This window comes from Podarcis liolepis, assembly GCF_965112155.1.
Source record: "Podarcis liolepis genome assembly, chromosome: 7".
Taxonomy (NCBI): Eukaryota; Metazoa; Chordata; class Lepidosauria; order Squamata; family Lacertidae; genus Podarcis; species Podarcis liolepis.
Window position 1 is genome coordinate 64933220 of NC_139561.1, and position 22081 is coordinate 64955300.

Below are 22081 nucleotides of genomic sequence, written 5' to 3' on the forward strand. Positions count from 1 at the left end.
GCATTTTTCTATGTCATTTCTATGTGTTTATATGCATATTTTACCCTAGTTTATGCATTTTCTTACAAATTACTTGGCTAGAGAACCACACTGCAAACAAAGGGGAGCGCAAGCGGTGAAGAGCTTATTAGGCGCTGCAGGAGGTGTCACAATTATAACATCCCATGGAAGGTGAGAGGGGGCCCCGGATTTTGGTGTCTCACAGGGCTTCAGTGAAATTTTACAGTCTGCCACTACTGCAAAATTTCAAAGGATGTTGGCATTTTTCTTCCTATACAGTGGTATCTCGGGTTACAAACACTTCGGATTACAGACTCCACTAACCCAGAAGTAGTACCCCAGGTTAAGAACTTTGCCCCAGGATGAGAACAGAAATCGTGTGGTGGTGGTGCAGTGGCAGTAGGAGGCCCCGTTAGCTAAAGTGGTACCTCAGGTTAAGAACGGTTTCAGGTTAAGAACGGACCTGCGGAACAAATTAAGTTTGTAACCGGAGGTAACAAGCAAACTGAGATTAAGATTAAGATTTAAATGTGAATGGTAGCAATTCTCTCCCCCTGCGGCTACTTTTGAGTTTCTGCCAAATATGCTTTAGATGTTGGCAGGATAAGAGTGCTGCAATGGTTGCATGCCACCCCACCCCACCCCACCCCAATCTCTGCTGAGCAGTAACAAGATTCCAGGGGGTTCCAGGTGCTCACCTAGAGTGAGCAAAAGGGTTGTGCTTTTGTTGGGAAAATCAAAGGATGGTGAAACAGAAAGGCAGTTTTACCACTTTATTCTATACAGTGGAACCTCGGGTTTTTGAACGTAATCAGTTCTGGCAGACCATTCGACTTCTGAAATATTCAAAAACCGAAATCTGAAAGTGGAAGCCTCAATACAATAGGGAAACTCAAAATGGAAGCCACGTGGCACGTTCGGTTTCCGAAAAATCATTCGAAAACCGAAGCAGTTACTTCCGACTTTTCGGCATTTGGAGGCTGAAACATTCGTCAATGGAGATGTTTGAAAACCGAGGTTCCATTGTGCCAGCACCAGATTTAGAGCTGTGTGGCCAGTTCCCCTGCAGAGGGCGCCAAGCCGAGGGGGCGCAAAATAATAGTAATAATAATAATATTTTTTAACCTATATTTATATGGATACCTCCTGAGAAGATCCATTAAAAAGCAACTGTACTGAAAGGAATTATTGTGAAAATAATAAATATTGGGAGGTGGGAATTTTGTCCTTGCTCAGGGCACCGTACCACCAAAGTCAGCCGCTGCCTACACCCTACTCGGCTTGAGGTGGAAGTGAAGATGGAAGAACTCTCTTGCATTGCTTCGTCTGTTTGCTAGTTAAAACAAAAGTGGAGTGGTGTGCTTTTTTTTGCATGATTTATTCTCCATTGGAAACAATGAGAGGTAAAAGGGAAGGGAAGATTTAGGCAAGCTCTGAAGCACACGTTCAAATCCTCTCCCTGTTTCTGAAATGGGGGCATTTGGAGCCCTAAGGACGTTGCAGCTCTGATGTCAGATGCTTCATGATTTTCCCACAATGACGAAGAGGATTTTCCTCTCTGACATCAGAACAATGTCAAAAAAGTAGACCCATTCCATCCTATGACAATGTTGATGTATTTTATTTACTTTTTATTTCATAAAAAATTATACACTGCTTGATTGTAAAAATAAAATTCTCAAAGTGGTTTACAAAAGACAGAACAGAAAAATCAAGAAATATTTACAACCCCATTTTAAAACATACAAAAGTTAAAATACTAAAACAGCTTAAAATTACCTTGTGCTACATCTATTGTTAGCAATACTCAGAGTAGATCCATTAAAATTAATGGACATGGCTAATTTAGGTTGAGCGATTTAAATGGGTCTGCCCTGAGTAGAATTTAGTAGGCTGTAATTCTTCCTTCCTTTAAGAGCTCTTTTAATGTTTTTATACTTGGCTCCAGAAAATTAATCATCTGAGTGTATACACCCTTCCATGGAATTATGGAATCATTGCCTCAGGAAATTTATTAATAAAGCTTTCCTTACATTCCGTTGTGTTTGGACCTGGTTGTTTGGTTCAGTGCATTTTGCAGGATCAAGTTAGCTGTGAAGTTTGGAACACAGACAACTCCTCAAAGGGTATAGGCTATTTTGAACTATAAATACAATTCTCAGCTCTCTGTAGACTGAAAATAAGTCAGAATAATAATAAAAATATTTATTAGTAAAGTACAAAGATAGTACATACTTCTCTCGCGCCCCCCATGTAATACAGAACTGGGGAAGAGTCACCAATGTCTCTGCTGCTTCTGTTCCTGTTCCTTTAACTCAGGAGCGGCCAACCTTTAGGAGCCACTGAGCAAGTGTGGAATTTTGAGGAAGCAGACACCAGTCAGAAAATGGCTGCCATGGGTATGTGACACGCCACAAAATGGCTTACATCTAAAAGAGCAGAAAAAGAGACGGGTCCACAAAATGGTGGAGGCATTCACCCCATCAACAGTCCTGTCATCCATGAAGAAAAGGTACCTACATCAGCCACTGCCATGCTTGCTCACAGAGAGAAGCTCTTTGCAGCAATCATCTGTTCAGAATGGGAGGGAAGGTGTCCAGCCCTGGCATCCAATGAAATGTGAGCATATTTAAGGGCGGTGTGCAATGTAGGAGAGGCCAAGTCAGTGCAAACAGGAACAGAGCAAGAAGAACAAGCAGTCTCTTGCAAGCACTGTGGGTTTGTTTGGTGGAAATTTACTGAGACCTTTCGTGAGCATCATAAGAGGAACTCACGGGCGCCATACTGGTGGTTCCTGCTCAACAGCGGCAGCTTCTTTTGCTGACATGAGCAGGTGGTCGTTCTTATCACCAGGCAAGCCTCCCGACTTGCTGGCAAAACTGTAATTAACATAAAGGCAGGCCAATCGGTGTGTTTCCTCCCACACCCTATCAGCCGGCAACTCAAGTTTGGGGTATCTGCCACAAGATAGGACCAGCACTGTCAGGATTCCTTGTGCAAGCTAACCAGCAATGTGTGAGGGACAGAATCACCTGGGAATAATCATGTCAGCAGTACCCACCCAGTTGGCAGGGTACCTATCAACCACATTTAGTTTTCCTTTAATGGGCTGAAGTGTGATTCACAAAGAGGATTCAGGAACAGCTGGGAAAAGACATTTCCTTTCAACTCTGTTTTGGAGGGAGACATTTCCACCTCCCTTGTGTTATCGCCTCCCCTCGCTCCATTCCTCAGTTGCTGGATGCGTTAACCATTATTCCTCAGACGCCTGATCCCACTGCACCTTCAGCTCCAAGTCTCTGAACAGGCTTGTGAAGAGCCCATTGCTGTGGGCAGAGTCTAAGGTACCTGGGTTTGTACCAAGGAACCCAGGCTTGTTTTCCAACCCCTTGCTCACTTGAGTTATGCTGTCCGATACAGGGAGTCCCAAAGGCTGATGCTTGGGATTCGTCCAGGCTGTCAAATCCCAGGCCACCCACTGCCCAGGGCTCTGATCTTGAATGATGCTGCTGCAGGTGCGATTTGAAAACAAGGATGGTGGCATGCTTGACAGAAGATTGCCATCTGAGATGGCATTTTGGTCGAATTCTACCGCAGATGGTTGCAATTCTGCAGGCTGCTCTCTGTAGCTCCCTGTCGTGTTGCCTCTTGTGGCAGGTACTCTCTCTTCCAGAAGGGGTGGAAGCAGCTGTGGCATATCTTGCATGTCTTCCTGAAGCAGCAGACATTGAGTTCGCTCTGCATCTCCCAACACAGGCACTGGCATCTGTTGGGGCTTGTTTCCCCACAATTCTCTTTTGATCTGTTCTGGCGGCTGTGCTTTATAATGCTCACTGCTCAAGGAGCCCTCAGCTAAAGAATTGAGCTTCCTCACTTGATTTGCTGAAGAATTCGCTTTGGTGGAGCTGGTGCCTTCAAAACACACTCCATATGTTAAAGGTGAAGGACCTTGTGTGCATGGTGGGTTGTTCTTGGCCATTTGTGGTGTATAACCTTCATGCTGAGCAATGGTCTGGAACAGTGGTGCGTTGGCCTGTTTCTGGTAAGCTGTTTCTGTCAGGCTGAACACTCCCTGATGTTGGGTGATCTGTGCCTGGTGCTTCTCTATAGTAAGTTGGACAGGCTTGCACGATTCATAGGGGCTCAGAATATATTCCACTCTTGGCACGAGAGGTTGGGAGCGTAAAATATCCTTGAAATCCTATCAGGGAAGAAGGATTAAATTTAGTTGCCAGAGATAAGCATCAGCATAAACGTAGGCAGCTAGAAAGGTAATGAAGCAGAGTGGCGGAAGGACCGAGAGGTGAAGCGGGAAGTCCCCAGCATTAAGAAATCAAGTTCACTCTCTGCCTTGGGGCCAGCATGGAACACAGGAAGTTGCCTTATACCAAGTCAGGCCATTGGTTCATCTAGGACAATATTGACTACAGCAGGGGTAAGGGAAACCTCTATCAGCCTGAGGGCCACATTCTCTTCTGGGCAAGCTTCCAAGGGCCACATGCCAATGGTGGGCAGGGTCAGAGGCAAAAGTGGGTGGAGCAATGAATGTAAATTTCACTTTTGTATACTAATTTCTACAGACACTCACACACTCCTCTTTAACTTCCATCCAGGCAGGCACAAGACATTGCTAGAGTTCAAGGTCACATCCCAGCTGGGCAAAAACATTCAAGGAGTGTGTGAAGCAGGTCGAGTGAGGGATGCGGCCTGGTCAGAGGGGGGGGTGGCCTGTGAAGAGTTTAGAGGGCGAGACAGAGAGGACTCGAGGGCCACAGTTGGCACCTGGGCCTGAGGTCAAATGCGACAGGCTACAGGGATGGGCAGCAGCTTACCAGGATTTCAGGCAGAGGTCCTTCCCACCTCTACCTGGAGAAGCCAGGGATTGAACCTGGCATATTCTGCACGCCAAGCAGTGCCTCTACCACTAAGCTATGCTCCTTCCTCTAAGAGGAAAAGGTTTTTCACTTCAGGGTGAGCATCAACTTTGCCCTCAGGTAACCTTCCGTGAATTTAGGGGAGGGGAGAGAGGGTTCTTATCCCCTTTCATAATGGGCTTTGTAGAAAGCACTGCTTCTATTTTATCCAAAGCCCACTGCAAAAGGTTCCCCTCTCTCCTCCTGATTTCTCTGTGTAAGCCAAAGAGCTTGAGGGGTTGAGAGAAATTAATGGCGACCACAAAAATCACAGGTGGCTACTAAGCCAAGCCAAAATATGGGAACTCCTGGTTAGTAAACACCAAAACTGCCATGTTTTGTTTACAAGAGTAACCATTCCACCAAGTCTTTCCACTTGCAAAGAAATTCCTAAAAGAGAAATCAAACTATTAGGAACCCAGGCAGTGCAGCAATTTCTCCAGCATTCCTGGGTGGGGGCTGCAGCCTTCTCCTTGCCCTTCAGGCGCTACTCTTTTATGTTTGAACAATGCCCAGCAATTAAAAGCCCAGGTTCATTAATAAAAAATCCAACAACCTTCCATAAAGGGGGGGGGGAGGTACAGTACATACCAAAGACGTGGGTTGCTGTGTGGTGTGCTGTTTAATATACTTGTAAATGAAGTAATATATTGTTCCAAAGATCAACAGTGCCGCAAACAGAGCTACCGCGAACAAATATGCAAACCAGGTGGTATCTGGAGAGAGAAAACAAACCGTTAAAGATAGCAAGACCAGGAGAGTTGAGAGGGCAGGAACAGATGGCATGCATCGTATAGTCATTCTGGCTCAAGAGTTCATAGGACTGGTCTGAGCTTTTATAAAGGATCATCATCTTTCCAGCCAAAGTAAAGGGAAGTGATGAATCTCCATAGGGACTTAGTCAGAACACTGGTCCATCTATCTTAGTATTGTCTACACTGGCTAGTAGCGCCTCTCCAGAGCTTCGGATAGGGGTCTTTCACAGCCTTACTAGGAGATGCTGGGGGTGAAAAATGAGACCTTCTGCATTCAAAGAAGGTTCTCTACCACTGAGCTATGTGGCCCTTTACTTTTTGAACTAGCAAAATGCCCTTATTGTGGAGAGCAGAAAGAAAGCCTATGAATGGCAAAGATGCCCAGAGGGCCTCTGTACACACTCAAAGAACCTGGAGCACCAGGGGCAGTTTTACAGTGGTGTCCACAAGTGTGACACTTTCCCACAGGAATGAAGCATAACTCTTTATTTATATGAGGGCAGGTAACAGGTCTCAACATTTGTGAGATGGAATCTACTTCCTGCTCCTGGTGTCCCCCGTTTCTTGTGGTGGAACAGGGTTTGTCTCCTGCAGGATTTCAGCCCGGTGTAATTTAGTCACCCTGCTGTGAAGGGTGTCTTTTGTTTAATGCCTCTTGGTTAGCACTTGTGACATCACCAACCCATTCCAAATCCCTCAAGCAGTGTTTCATTGTTTGGAAAATATTTGTGGCTTTCTTGTTGTTAAGATAAGGGCTTAACTCACATTCATGGAAAGGTATATGTACCTGTGTAAAATAAATAAATACACTGAGATGGGGGGGGGAGGACAAAGAGCTCCATAGACTCATTTGTGGCAGGCGATTGGTACATTCATTTGTGATGCAAGTTGTGCCACAAGGTTCACAATGGGAAAATTGCCTGTGGTGACTGCTTCATCTCTAAGGTTTTCAGTATTTAAGATCCGGCAGCATTTCATAACAATGTCTCACCTGATAATGTTTTTGCCCGAAAAACATAAGGCTTGCTGATTTTGTCTGAATATCTTATGTGTATTGTGCCATTGTATTCGGTGTTGGGATACAAGTCAGAGATTTCAAATTCATTGTTGTTGTTGACTTTGACCCACTAGAGAGAAAGAGAGAGAGAGAGATTTGTATTTTAATTATGGAAAGTGGTACTTTGTATTATCTACTTTCAAAGCTCCACTAAGGGCCAAACTGTATGTTATGCTTAATGTGTAGTATATAGTTGTGTCTTCTGTTTTCAGTCCCCTGATTTCCACTCCTGGTGGCAGCTGGGGGTAAACCTGCCCTCTCCAGACCACCAGGGATCCTTGCACCTCTGATTCACTCAGGAAAAACAGAGGATGTAGCTGCATGCTGTGAATTGAGCATAACATGAAACTTAGTCCTGACACTTCATAAAACAAGGGTGTTTCCACATGAATATGTACAACAACACAGAGAGAGCTAAAGACTGAAGCTGAAACTTTTGGTTACCCTCAGCTTCTCATTTCTCCAATCTGAAGTTCAGTTCTCCATGTTTCCACATAAGTATGAAATTCTTTTTAAAAATGCCCTTTGAAAATTCACAAATGTTTCAGTGCAAATTACTCCAAATCCACACATCGTTGTATGCATTTTGCCTAATCCACACATTTTGGCAAAACAATTTCCCCTAACATAATGCACGTTTGTATGTTATTTTCACCAATATATGTATTTCTATGCACAGTTCAGTATGTGCATTTTTTGACAAATCACACAGCTGCATTGCAACATTCGGAGAAGTGCAAATATTGAAGGGTGGCTGTGTTTTGGTTTGCATATTATTTTGGAAAATGTGAATGAGGTAGGTTTGTCTTTAAATGAGAACTGAATTAAATTTATTTCCCATTCTTAATCTGTATGGAATAGCACTCCACTGACCCTCAAGAAGTGTGCAGTAGGAAGGTAGCCCATCTAGGAGAAGGAAGAGTTTGGATTTGATATCCCGCCTTTCACTCCCTTTAAGGAGTCTCAAAGTGGCTAACATTCTCCTTTCCCTTCCTCCCCCACAACAAACACTCTGTGAGGTGAGTGGGGCTGAGAGACTTCAGAGAAGTGTGACTGGCCCAAGGTCACCCAGCAGCTGCATGTGGAGGAGCGGGGACGTGAACCCAGTTCACCAAATTACGAGACTACCACTCTTAACCACTACACCACACTGGCTCTCAGGAAAACTCTGACCCTAAACCTCTGCTGCCTTGCAAGATATCTTTGGGAGAAGAAAAGGCCAAGGAGGGAACCCTACACAAATCCAGAGTGGAGTCCCTAAGACAGTTGGATGGTGCCTTGTACACCTCCTTCCAGCAACTAACGCCAAACATATTGCTCTGCTTTTCTTTGGACCACACTTGGTCATCTGGGCACGCTGCTCAGGCTTGTACCCTGAGGAGGTCACTTTGGTGTTGCTAACGCAGCAGTTTGACTTCACCCCCAGAAGTGCATTCCATTGTCTCTCGAGACAGACAACAACAGTCAAAGAAATAAGAATTGGGTACTTTCCCCCCAAAGTTACCATTTTCTCTCATACACCTCCCCCCCCCCCCTTACCTCCTGCTTTGTCTTTTGGCAATGTATCGTTAATTCGTATTCAAAGGTCGTTCCAATTTGACTGAAAATGTCTACGATGGTCAGGATCTGGTTATCCTTGTCTCTCAGAGGGGTAGCAGGAGGTTGTACATAGAACTTTATTGAATTAACACTGGGTGTGTATTTCACATCAGGACTCCCAATAATGGCTTGGAGAGAGAGAGAGAGAGAGAGAGAGAGGGAGAAAGCAAAAGGGATTTGTTTAAGACTGAAGAGTTTAGTGATAGTAGTTTTGAGAACTGGACAACTGAGGCATTTAAAAAGAATTGGCTCAGTTTCTTCAATACTGACTTCTCATTGTTAGCACCCTTGGCCCTCACATGATGTCTACACCATGTATTTAAAACATTCATACGTATATGCATAATTTTATTTGTATGCCACCTTTCCACAGTTCAAACCATGATCAAGGCGGCTTACAACATGAAAAAATACATAATTACAGCACAACAAAAGCAGCCATAAAGAAAACATCAAAAAATAAACAACCAAATTGAAAAAATACACATAAATCATAGTAAGATCTAAAATAAACTTAAGATAAAATAAATTAAAAATTAATATCAATAACAGCAACAATACCCCCTAAACAATTCCCCAACCAACCCAAGAGTACCATTTAAACACTCTTGTCTTCTCCCCCAGGAATCCTGGGAACTGCAGTTTGTTAAAGGTGTTGGGAACTGGCCCAGTGCCATTAACAAACTACAGTTCTCAGGTTCTTTGGGGAAAGCGATGAGTGTCAGAGCAGTGTGAAGAGGACCAAAACACAGGAGCGCAGAACCTTTGGCCCTCCAATTGTTGCTGAAGTACAACTCCCATCAGCCCCAGCAAGCACAGCCAATGGCCACAGGTGATGAGAACTGTAGTTCAGCAACATCCGCACAACCTGCAATAGCTGCACCTGCTGAATGAGGCAGCTTTCTTAAGGAAACATGAGGCCTGTCTTTGGGGAACATGTTTACCTTACTCCTGCAGCTTTCAACTACTGTATGGAAGGGAGAATTTCAAGAAATGCATCTTACCCCATCATAGTGCCATAGTGGCGAGACATCCTACAAACTGTTGACGTTTATTTTCTTGTTTACTTTTTAACAATGTCTCCCACTTTTCCACTAAAGTAGAACTCAAGGCAACTGAAGGAGAGGGTGTGTGGTTTGGAGAGAATTTTGAGGGACAGGTGATTTGGTAGACATTTGGCGGCTGGGCCAGAAGTTCCCCAACCCGGTTTACAATATTAGCCACTTACTGTTTTCCCGAGGATAGAATCTTGAGGACTCGGCCCATTCGGAGACGCAACAGTTAGGGACAGTGGCTCTCACTCGGGCATAGTAGCACTCGGTGAAGTTTTCCGTTTCAAGCGTGAGATTGCAGGAGCGGCGTGTGATGTTTTGGCACTCGCTTTTGTTCTGCCATGCATCCCCGTACCTATGAACAAAGGTAGCTGAGTCAGGCCAAAAGCCCATTTAGCTCCGTATTATCCAGAGAGCGCCAGTGTGGTGTAGTGGTTAAGAGCGGTAGTCTCGTAATCTGGTGAACGGGGTTCGCATCTCCGCTCCTCCACATGCAGCTGCTGGGTGAGCTTGGCCCAGTCACACTTCTCTGAAGTCTCTCAGCCCCACTCGCCTCACAGAGTGTTTGTTGTGGGGGAGGAAGGGAAAGAAGATTGTTAGCCGCTTTGAGACTCCTTAGGGTAGTGATAAAGCGGGATATCAAATCCAAACTCTTCTTCTATTATCCAAGCTGACTGGCAATAGTTCTCCAAGATTTCAGGCTAGTGTTTTTCCCAGCCTCACCTGAAGATGCCACCAGGGATTGAACCTGGGACCTTCTGCATGCAAAGCAGATGCTCTACCTCTGAGTTACAGCCCTTCCCCCACAATCACTGCTCCCCATCTGCTTTAGGCAATGTGTGGGTGGAGAACAGCAGGCAGTGGCATAGACAGCACACGTCACTGTTAAACCACAGGGAAGGTAATTCAGGTCTGAGACAGACATCAATGAAAAAGAGACACGTGCCTGGATATGCCACGGAGCAGTGTGTTGCAAGCTGCGATGCTACCAGCCACTTGGCTGGCTGTGCTATTGTTGCCGGGATTCCAGCTTAAGACAAATAAGGTGTGAGGGTTTTAGAGCTGTTGGGCCTGTTTGGAAGTGAGTTCTCTGCATTCAGCCCTGCATTCACTCCAGGGTTGAGTTCAGGAACCTATTTGGTTCAGCAAGCAGCAGAACTGAGCACTGCACAGCACCGATTGGCCAGCGCCTTTAACATCACCAAGGCAGCTCCCACCTCCAATCTCTAGGACAATTTTGCTTTTAAAAAGCTTCCTTTTAAAACAATGCTAAGATGGCATATGACAGATACTTTAGGGGTCAAACAGGCTGCCCCCTGGGACACAGTGGAGTTAGTGCAGATCACATCATACAATGTGGGCCACTAAGGTCAGAAGGCAGGTTTCACCCTCAGCCCAATGGTGTCCTTAAGAAAACTCTATTACTTTTTCCTTCATAAGTGGAAAATAATAATAATAATAATAATAATAATACAGTGGTGGCCTGCAAGACGAATGCCTCGCAAGACGAAAAACTCGCTAGACGAAAGGGTTTTGCGTTTTTTGAGCTGCTTCGCAAGACGAATTTCCCTATGGGCTTGCTTTGCAAGACGAAAACGTCTTGCAAGTTTGTTTCCTTTTTCTTAACACCGTTAATACAGTTGCGACTTGACTTCGAAGAGCAACTCATAGAACGCGGTGTGGTAGCCTTTTTTGAGGTTTTTGGTGATTTTTGAAGCTTTTCCAAAACTTTCCCGACACCGTGCTTCGCAAGACGAAAAATTCGCTAGACGAAAAAACTCACGGAACGAATTAATTTCGTCTGGCGAGGCACCACTGTAATAATAATAATAATAATAATAATAATAATAATAATAATAATTTTTATTTATACCCCCCTCCCCGGCCAGAGTTCGGCTCAGGGCGGCTAATGCCAGTAAAATTGCAGTAAAAACGCAATAGGGGGGGAAACCAATTTAAAATACAGGCTAAAATGCAATTTAAAATGCAGCCTCATTTTAAAAGTAGCCCATAAATCAAAACCATAAGGGGAGGGAAACATAAGGGTCAGACTGAGTCCAAACCAAAGGCCAGGTGGAACAGCTCTGTCTTGCAGGCCTTGCAGAAAGATGTCAAGTCCCACAGGGCCCTAGTCTCTTGTGACAGAGCGTTCCACCAAGTCGGGGTGAGTACTGAAAAGGCCCTGGCCCTAGTTGAGACCAATCTAGCCACCTTATGACCTGGGACCTCCAAAATGTTGTCATTTGTGGACCTTAAGGTCCTTCGTGGGGCATACCAGGAGAGGCGGTCCCGTAGGTATGTGGGTCCTAGGCCGCATAGGGCTTTAAAGGTCAAAACCAGCACCTTGTACTCCACTGGGAGGCAGTGCAGTTGGTAAAGCACTGGATGAAAAGAGTTGGTAAAGCACTGGATGAAAAGAGCAGAGGGTGTCATGTTACACTGAATCAGACCTTGGGTCCATCTAGTTCAGTCTCGCCTACACTCACTGGCATCAGTTCTCCTGGATTTCAGACCGAGGTCTCTCTAGGCGCAGTCTGGAGATGTCAGGGATTGTACTTGTTTCTGCATGCATTGAGCCACTGCCTTACTTTCAGATGGCTGGTTGCCATCCATTGCTGCCCTGGGCTCCTTTGGGAGGAAGCGTTGGCCATAAACTCAATAAATAATGACAATAACGTGAGGAAGAAGAGCATACTTCCCCACCACTCTGGTGGCTGGTGGCCTTTGTCAGTAGGAATCTCATGGATGGGGTGCAATGCAAGAATACAAAAAAGGACACATGGCACCTCTGTGCAGGCCCTCCTTCCAGGCAGCCTCCAGCCATCATAATAGCCCATCATTTTGTTTGTTTCATCACCCTTGGCGTAGGAGGAGTGGCTCCTCTCATATTCCTCCCTTGAATGAGGCATGCCAAATATGTAGAACAGGGAAGGCTCTCTCTCTTGGGGTGCCAGCTTGTCACCATTTTAGTTATTCGGCTATCAAGTTTCCTTTCTGCCCTTTGCTGCAGAGTCCCAGGCTGGGTTGCAGCAGCACAAAAAACCAAAAAAACCAATGACATTAAAACCGGTTAAAAGTATTTACATCAAAGAAAATGCCAGAAAAGTACAGTGGTACCTCGGGTTACATACGCTTCAGGTTACATACGCTTCAGGTTATACACTCCGCTAACCTAGAAATAGTGCTTCAGGTTAAGAACTTTGCTTCAGGATAAGAACAGAAATTGGGTTCTGGTGGCGCGGTGGCAGCAGGAGGCCCCATTAGCTAAAGTGGTGCTTCAGGTTAAGAACAGTTTGAGGTTAAATATGGACCTCCGGAACGAATTAAGTACTTAACCGAAGGTACCACTGTATATGGAAAAATAGAAAGGGAAATTGAGTAGGTCCTAAAATATATATGTCAGAAGGCCAGGGTAGAGTGGTTTGTCTTCAGTGCACAGTGAAAACAATGCAGTGATGGCACCAAGTGCATTTCTTTACCGTCGTAGCAGGCATAAGGCCTGGGCAAAGGGGTGGGTGTTTCACTAAGGCAGAGGCAGCCAACAGAGTCTTTGGATTACAACTCCCATTATCCCTGGCTATTGGGCATGCTGGCTGCAACATCTGAAGGGCACCATGTGGGCTACGCAGACACTAAGTTGTCATGTAGTATACCTTGCCCGCCATATTTGACCTGATGGTAGGGATGGAGGGATGGAACTCAGTTTCTAATTTTCCCAGTCTTTGATCCAGTTCTCTACATTGCTGCAGCAGTTTACAATTTTTCACCATGAAAAGTTGTCAGGATTTTAGTGCAAATTTCTCCCAACAAACATGTTTGTGTGCGGTCTTGATTAACGGACTCATTTCTGTGAGCAATTTCCCCCAATAGAACACACATTTATATGTTCTTTTCATGAATATATGTGTTTTTATGCGTTATGTGTTTTATACACTTTCCCCTAACATAATGCATTTTTGCGAAACATTGTTGCAAAATTGGGAGAAATACGGATTTCAGTGGATGGGTGGATGGTTTTTGGTTCTCATATTGTTTTTTGAAAGTGCAAATTGGGTAGTTTCACTTTAAAATGAGAACTGAATGGAATTCCTCCTCCTCCCAACTTTCTAAAAGCCCCTGAGAGCAAAACAAAGCTGCAGTTAAGAGGAGACCAGGTGTCCCTATAGGCCAGAGATGCACGGACTGTAACCTCCTCCCAACTTTCCAAAAGCCTTTGTCAGCAAACAAGGTTTCAGGTGAGGAGTTTTTTTTAAAAAGTCACCACCCTACAGTGCAATCCTAATCATGTCTGCTTACAATTAAGTCCTACTGGGTTTAGTGTTTACTTCTGTGTTATTAGCATTTGGATTGTAGCTTTAGCAAAGCAGCAACAGCAGGATTAGAGGAATAACCCAACTCCTCCTCCTCCTCCTCCTCCTCCTCCAGACTTTCTGCCAGCAATTTCATGGGTTGACAGAATGGAAAGATGACAAGACTTACTGCAACTGTCTGCTACCAAGTTTGCGAAAGGCTTTGTGGGTAAATACGCTTGTGGAAGAGGAGGGCAAGTTTTTAAAGAGATGGTGTCACTTACTGCGAAAGCCATAAATATGTTTTCATTGTTGCCAATCTCTTCATCAGTCATCCATTCATTATGTCTTGGTGGGTGTTCCCTGAAAGTGTGTGTGTGTGTGTGTGTGTGTGTGTGTGTGTGTGTGTGTGTGTGGCTCTCAGGCTATCTGGTGCCCTTCAACTCAAATCCAGGGATCTCTTTTCCTCCCTGTTTTGCATGTTGAAAGCAGGCAGTGGTGTAGTTTATCTGCATATTTTTCCCCTCCGCTCTTTAGCTTAATTGCTACAATGAATATTCAATTTAGATATTAAGGTTTAATGAGAATTTCATAACCCATCCATGGATTGCAACCAGAGGGTTATGTTTACTGGAAAGATCAAAGGAGAAAAGTGTCTGGGTGCCAAGTTCTCCAGCTTGTGCAACAGAGGAAAATCTAAAGTACGATGCAGTTCAGGGGGACAGCAGCTATCTCAGCAATGTGATGGAAGCAAATTGGGTGAAAGCTGTCATCAAGAGGATTTGTTTACACGACACCCCTACCCAGTCATCTGAGTTAGATATGTCTTTGCTCATTTTACAGTCATTGGAAAACATTCAGGTTGGGTCTACTTGTGCAACAGCATGAAATGGACTGTGTCATGGGCATGCATGATGAAAAGAGAGCACTTTTTTATCTGTTCTGCCAGAATCGGAATAATTCTTGCATATTTTGTGCATTATTATAATATGCATTTTATGCACATATATGTATACCCCAAGTTTCCTAAAGCACATAAACAGATACCTACAACAATGTGTATAAAAGGGTACTTTGCATTAATACTTATACAATTATGTTGCAGAAATATAGTACAGTGGTACCTTGGTTAGCATACATCTTGGTTTACAAATATGTCAAACCCGGAAGTGCGTATCCCGGTTTGCAACCTTTTTTTTTTTATTACAACCCGTTGTTTTTGAATTACGAACAAAATAATTTTTTGAGGCCTCATTGGCAAAAGTGCACCTTGGGTTACAACCTGTTTTGGTTTACAAACAGACCTCCAGAATGGATTATGGTTGTAAACCAAGGTACCACTGTTCAGAATATATATATTGCAGAAGTATAGTGTTGAATTAGTTGGGTTTTAACAAACCAACAAAACGGATAATGCCCAAGTGCTCTGTGCAAGAGCACTTGACTGGGGCTGAATCTACACACGGGGGGGGGGGACGGACGGACGCTATAAATAAGCCATGAATTCAATCATTATAACAAAAGAAAAAACTCTATGTAAAATTGCATAGACAAAGTTTTTTGCTCTACAGCAGCATCTGGTGTTACATGTTTAAAACACTGTTGGTTCTCTAATGTAGCTGAGTCCTTTGTCAGGACCACTAAACACCGTGCATAAATCCATGGAAAACAGGTTGGTGAATGTGTGTACTTCTATGTTTGCTTACACGCACGCATGCTGAGCAAGGGGAAGCAAGCAAGTCTTGCAAGCAGCACCAGTTCCTCCCACAGCTACAGTGGCATTGCAGCTCCACAAGGCTGCCTCTCATTTGCCAGTTGCATTCCAAATGGCAAAACTATTTCTGCACCCTGCCATGTAGGTGTGACCTGAATTCCTTGCACTGGGAGTATTCACATTGCGATACTGGTACAAGGCAACCAGTGTGGTGCAGTGGTTGGAGCGCTGGAGACAGGGGTGCACACCCATACTCAGTTCAGTGGCAGAGCTTTGTGCTCCGGCACTGCGGGGCGGAGAGCAGGTGGGGGCAGGGCTGGTGCACATCCTGGGGGCGGGGCACACCACCTACAGGAGCGTGGTGCCCTATGTGGGCGGGGGGGCAGCCGTGATGGCACCCGGCTGGGATCGCGCTGCCGGGGGCGGTGTGCTCCTCCGCATTCCTCTTCCTCTGTCAGTGACTTAGTTATCAAGCTCTCTGTGTGACCTTGGGCCAGTTACAGCCTTTCAGCCTAACATGCCTATTTTGCAGATAAAATGGATAGGAGGATCCATTTATACCACATTGAGCTCCTTATAAATGTAATAACTGGGGCTGTCAACGCCCATTAGTGAGAACCTAAAGCTACACAACAGCCTCAAAATATGGCCGTATCCAGAGCCGCCTCAACCATTAGGCAGAATAAGTTTATCATTTCAGATGGTAGATACTGGGGGGTGGGGCCAACAATGGCAGTCGCTTTCTAAGCCCCCCCCCCAACTGTCCCCTTCTCTTACAGGACAGAGCTGTGTTTCTCCATATGTACTTGCTCCAATCAAATGCGGCATAGGACACTGTCCCATTGACAGTACTGAAAAGTCCAATTGGCTTCTGTTTCTAGAATGGGGAGGACACATCATCTTGCCTGTTGCCTCAGGCAGCAAAATGTCTTGGGCTGGGCCGGGGTCTGTTTCTTCCTTGGACCTGACACAATGCTATTTCTACAGCAAAGTATTTTTCTCCCTATCTGAGATATCTGTGGGTTCAACGAATAACAGTCACCCCAAGTAAGGAGAAGGAATAGTCCTCTTACTTCTTATACTGCACATCGTACACCGTGCCTGGAAGTGGCTCCCCCCAGCTCTTCCAAGTGAAGATATTTTCAAAGTTTGTGGACGAAAAGATTGGTTGTTGAATGAGTGGTGATCTCTCTGCTAGTGAATTCCCTACAATGAAGGGGAAAGATTATTAGAGGTTAACCGTAGAAAGTGCAGTCTCTGTACTTAGGCTGTGTATATCTTATCAACTTAAAAGGCAGCTAGGGTCATTCTTTTTCTCAGTTCAGACTAAAGCTGGTTGCATGTGGTGGTGGTAGGGACAATGACACATTGAAACAAGGGGTGAAAGGATCCATCCATTTTGGCTCTCTCAGTTTCTCATTTCTCAAAATTTAAATACAGTTTTCTACATTTTTTCAACAATGGTGGATTTTTTGGGGGGGTCAAAAATCCGCATGAAAATTCTCCAGTATGTTTACGTGTAATTCTGCAAATAGATATATTTTTCCATGCAGTTTTAACTAACAATATATTCCTCACAATATAATGCATCTAGTATATTATTTTAACTAATATATTGATTTTTTTTTTGCAAAGTTTCCCTTAATATATATATTTATAAACCATCTGTGGTTGGAGAACTGTATTGCAAAATTCTGATATTTGCGAATTTCAACGAACTACCCTGTTTTAGTTCTCTCATTGTTTTAGGAAAATGCAAATTTCATAGAATCAGCTATCAATGTGAACTGAATCAAATTTATTCCCCATCTCTATTTTTCCCCCATACAGTATTTCATAAGAAATGACAGGATAGATATGGATAATGGTAACATTTATTACCGACCTTAATGTTTGTGGCTAATGTCATGTGTGCACCACTTCCCAAACCGGCAGTGGGAGCACAGAACAAATGCAGAACGAAATTCCCCTCAGTTTGAGAACCCCTATTTTAGAGAATTTTATTTGCTGCTTTTTGTTGCAGTATTGCTGTACATTGGTCTGGGGTTTTGTAGGTGGAAGGGTGGTGTTGAAATGCAATAAAACTCAGGCCAGTGGGGACTGCATACCACTTTACCTGGCCCTCTCAGGCCTTGCTTTGCCCCCTCCTTGAGGGTTTTTGCCTCACTGGAAAGTTTCCTTGGAGTAGGTGGAGGATAGGGAGAGATATGTGCGTAGAAACTAGCTTGCTGTACAAAGGTAGCATTTACACTCATTGCTTGGCTCACTTTTGCCTCTAGCCCCGCCCACCATTTGCATGTAGCCCTTCAAAAGGCTGCCTTGGGCTGAAATGGGCTCTCCGCCCCATAAACAAACAAACAACGGTTTCAGGTGGGGAGCCAGCTATTGCCTTAAACCTGTCAAGCATTCTCAGCTGAGCGGTGTTTTGGCAACAGTGATCAGGAAATACAGACCCACATTGTTTAAAAGGTTTACAGTTTTTTAGAATTGTAGAAGTAAAAAATATGCAGCTGGGATTTCCCCTACCTCATTACCCTCGCCTCATGGCAGCGATGCAAACTGCTGTGCTGGGTGTTGGCTGTAGGAGTCAACTCCTAGGGGTCTGGGGCCCCCAAAGTTGATGGGCATTGCCATTCTAATGGTGTGCGCGTACTGCGTCTTGTGATCGATTATGTGGGGCAGGGCTTACCCCAAATATTTTGTTCAAATTGGCATCCCTGGTGTTGGCTCCAGGTTTTGCAGTTCCTATGGGCAAGAGGACCTCCTCAAAGCCCACTCTCTCAACAAGTCCAGCTTCTATTACCAGGATTCTTGGTTGTGTGTGTGCTTTAAAAGTGTGTTGTGTACACCATCAGAGTCTCACAAGCAGCAAATTGCAATAAGGATGAGAATTAAGAGTCTAGCCCACATCTCTCCCTATTCAAAGGGCAAAACCTCCCATGGAGGGAAAAGGAAAAACAACTCCCAGCTTGGACTCCTGCTTTGACAGTGTAGTGAAAAGACCTAAGAAATACTTTGATTTCATTTCAGCTTTCTGTTTTGCTCCCCCCCCCCCCAGCGCCCCAGATAGGTTGGAGACCACCTATTTGTTGAGAGGAAAACTTTCCTCTTTAGGACTGAAATCCTAGGCTTAGTACATACCATACCTTCAAACCCATATAAAGTTAAGATTAGTAAGATTTTTTTATTTTAAAAACTTCCATAATACAATAAAATTAGGAATAGAAAAGAAGGGAAAAGGACAATCGAAATAAAGAAAATAAAAGGAGAGAGAGAGAGAGAAATAAGATAGGCAGCTCCAGTCAGAGGTAGGTAGAGGGGAGCGCGACTTGCTTGGTCGCAGAGCCTCGGGGGCACAGCAGGAGATGCTGCAACTATGCTGCATAATGGAAGGCAAGAGGTGGGGGGGGGCGCTGAATTTTGGCGTCACACAAGGCGCTGCTGAATTTTGAGACCCCAGGTCTGCCACTGGCTCCAGCTGCCATAGATGAACGCTGTTTCTACCTGCGTGACAATTGAAACAAGTGAAGCTATGACAATGCCACTCCAGGGCGTAAGCTCGAAACAAAGGTAATGGGAGCAAGAACCAACCATGGAGATCACGTTTGCCTGCTTGGTAAACTCTCGCTACAGCTTAAAGAGATTCAGAGATCCTGAAGAGAGGCTTTAATAAAGAGGAGTCAAAGGCTGGCTACTTACCCACTAGGGAGCACAGGGCCCAGAAGACGAGAAGTTCCTTCATTAATAGCACGGCACAAAGAGTCGTGGTACAGAGCTAGCTGTCCTCAACACTGGCTGAATAAATTTGGGAAGGCTCCAGGCTGGTGATCCTGGACTACCCTGTCTGCCTCGGCTGAAGAGATAATACGGTAACTCTGTCCCCACTGCAGCACATGGAATCGAACGAGCTTCGTCGGAGACGTCTTCTTTGCTTATGTGCCAGAGGCATCAGAGCATCCAGCAGTCTGAAGCCAAGCCAAGCATATTTCCTGATAAGGGACTTCCTGCTGACATTCCTCACAAGAAGTCAGGAACTGGTTTTTCTGGTCTAGTCGCCTTTTTCTTCTTCATTTACTATTACCTCAACCAGCAGAAACAGGGCTCCGCACCTCAGCCTGTGGCTACGGAACTTCTGCAATTCTTGTCGCGCAAGCTGCTGTCACACTGGAGAAAATAAAAAAAAAAACCCTTTTGAAAAGCCTGCACAAGGGAAGACAGTGTCAGGATGTCATTTGAAACAGCCGTTTACTTTGGTTTGCTTTTTAAAAAAGCAACATCCATGCATTCCTAAGCCTGAGGTGAGCTGAGTTATGAAGTAAAATAAATAATATTAAATAAAATGTGAGTTCTTGTTTGAAAGCTACATACTCTGAACACTTATATTATCCTAAAACAACTTGCATCTGGTCCACACCATAGTTTTGGAGCGCATCCAATACACAATACAGTGGTGCCTTGCAAGACGAAATTAATCCGTTCCGCGAGTCTCTTCGTCTAGCGGTTTTGTCGTCTTGCGAAGCAACCCTATTAGCGGCTTAGCGGATTAGTGCTATTAGCGGTTTAGCGGCTATTAGCGGTTTAGCGGCTATTAAAGGATTAGCGGATTAGCGGCTAAAAGGCTATTAGCGGCTTAGCGGCTTAGAAAAAGGGGGGGGAGCGAAAAAAAATCGGAACACTTGCAAGACGTTTTCGTCTTGCAAAGCAAGCCCATAGGGAAAATCGTCTTGCGAAGCAGCTCAAAAACGGAAAACCCTTTCGTCTAGCGGGTTTTCCGTCTTGCGAGGCATTCGTCTTGCGGGGCACCACTGTACATACCTGAAAGAGCGTCTCCATCCCCATCGTTCTGCCCGGACGCTGAGGTCCAGTGCCGAGGGCCTTCTGGCGGTTCCCTCATTGCAAGAAGCAAAGCTACAGGGAACCAAGCAGAGGGCCTTCTCAGTAGTGGCGCCCGCCCTGTGGAACGCCCTCCCATCAGATGTCAAAGAGATAAACAACTACCTGACATTCAGAAGACATCTGAAGGCAGCCCTGTTCGGGTAACTTTTTAATGTGTGACATCTTAGTGTATTTTTGGTCTTTGTGGAAGCTGCCCAGAGTGGCTGGGGAAACCCAGCCAGATGGGCGGGGTACAAATAATAAATTATTATTATTATTATTATTATTATTATTATTATTATTATTACTACTACTACTAAGAGCACATGACTTCCCAGAGAACTGTAGTTTGCTCCTCACAGAGCTACAATTCCCAAGGATATTTGAGAGGAAGTCATGCACTTTATATGTGCATTGGATATTATTTAAAAGGTGGGGCGTGTCTCTAGACTTTGTTCCCTCCAGATATTGTTGGGCTACAATGGGGTGGAGAAGTGAATGCAGGCAGCAGGCTGAATCTTGGCCTCTCCAATGACCATGGGCCATATTGGCAGGTGGGTGGGGCCACCCCCTGTCAATTAACTGATGTTCCGTATCAGGTGAAGCATTTTCCTTTGCCTTTATGGTTTGAATTCAAACTGTGCAGGCAAAGGAATAGAGCTTTGTTTATCAGCAGTGCCTGCCAACCCTTCTTTGGGCAGGGAGCAGTGGCTGTGCCTGCCTTGCACCTGATGACATCGGTGTAGGGCAGGTGGGCATGGCTTTGGGAAAACAGCCTCAAATTAGGTCTGTGGGTCAGAGGTTCCTCACCACTGGGCTATGACCCCCAGCATCCCTGATCATGGGTGCTGATGCTGGTTGAGGCTGATGGGAGTCTAGCAACATCTGTAGGGCCACAGGTTCCCCGTCCCAGTTCTGGAGGGCGCCTTGCCTTCCGCATGGCAAAGAGGAGCAAATGGAAAAGGGCTCAGTTTGGTTTGGATGAGAAAAAGGTTGTTAAGTGGTTTGCAGGGAGGGAGGAGGTTGCTCAGAGGGGCAGAACTGACATTGCCATGAATCTATCACAAAGCGGGATTTAGATGGGCTCACAGTGATGGAAGTGCGAGTGAGAATCCCTGTTTTATGGCAAATGGGATTTCAAGGAAGGGCCAAAGCCCAGTGGTAGAGCAACTGCTTTGCACAGTGAAGGTCCCAGATTCAGCTGGCCCTAGCCTTCTCTACTGTTTCTGTTCATAGTAATTGTTTTTGATTTGCATCTATGCATATAAATTAGCATGTACAGGTTTCGTGCAAATCTGTTTTCCTCTTTTGCCTTTGTTTCATTGGTGCATTTTCTTGTTTTTGGTGATGCATAGGTAGTCAACTTATGCCCCCAAACAGACCCTTCACCAGGGGGAGGGAACCTCCAGTCTGCAGGTCTTATCAGGCCCACCAAACTTCCAGATCCGGCCATTTTATCCACACCACGCCCACTTGCCCTACAACTGATGTCGTATCTGACTTTTGGTGTGATGCAGGTAAAGACCCGGTTCAGCCAAAAGGAGATTGCAGGGATCAGCTGATTGGTGGTGCCAGCAAAGACCTGAGTAAAGCTCTCCAGAAGACCCCACTAAGAGCTGATTGTCAGGTCATGTGGAGTGCTTCCCAACAGGCTTCGCTAGACTGGAGTGGTTACTAGGTTGCTGAAGGCAAACTACTCACAGACATTACAGTGGTGAGTAACCTGCTTGTCTGCGTGTGATATACGTGTATATATATAAAGGTTATCACTCATTTGTACTTCCTAGAGCAAGGAGCTGCCACATCCACCTCCTTGACAAATGAAGC

At 45.0% G+C, this 22081-nt stretch overlaps 1 protein-coding gene and 1 long non-coding RNA gene across 2 annotated transcripts in view; one reads left to right on the forward strand and one right to left on the reverse strand.

Moving 5' to 3' along the window:
* Positions 1-22081, forward strand: part of LOC310710776 — a 43937-nt gene that overhangs the window by 12320 nt on the left and 9536 nt on the right. The window lies entirely within an intron of this gene.
* On the reverse strand, positions 1603-19393 carry IL22RA1 (interleukin 22 receptor subunit alpha 1). Its single transcript, XM_083511813.1, has 7 exons — positions 19079-19393; positions 16453-16585; positions 9553-9731; positions 8265-8452; positions 6660-6795; positions 5505-5629; positions 1603-4201 (listed from the first exon to the last, which is right to left on the reverse strand). The coding sequence occupies exons 1-7, from the start codon at positions 19119-19121 to the stop codon at positions 3254-3256; spliced, it is 1752 nt and encodes a 583-aa protein (XP_083367939.1). The 5' UTR covers positions 19122-19393; the 3' UTR covers positions 1603-3253.

Coding starts and splice junctions, on each gene's coding strand:
- IL22RA1 (XM_083511813.1), bottom strand. CDS start 19,121: ATGAAGGAACTTCTCGTCTTCTGGGCCCTGTGCTCCCTAGTGG. Junction 16,586..19,078: donor GGCCCTGTGCTCCCTAGTGG/GTAAGTAGCCAG, acceptor CCTTCATTGTAG/GGAATTCACTAGCAGAGAGA. Junction 9,732..16,452: donor TACGATGTGCAGTATAAGAA/GTAAGAGGACTA, acceptor CTTTGTTCATAG/GTACGGGGATGCATGGCAGA.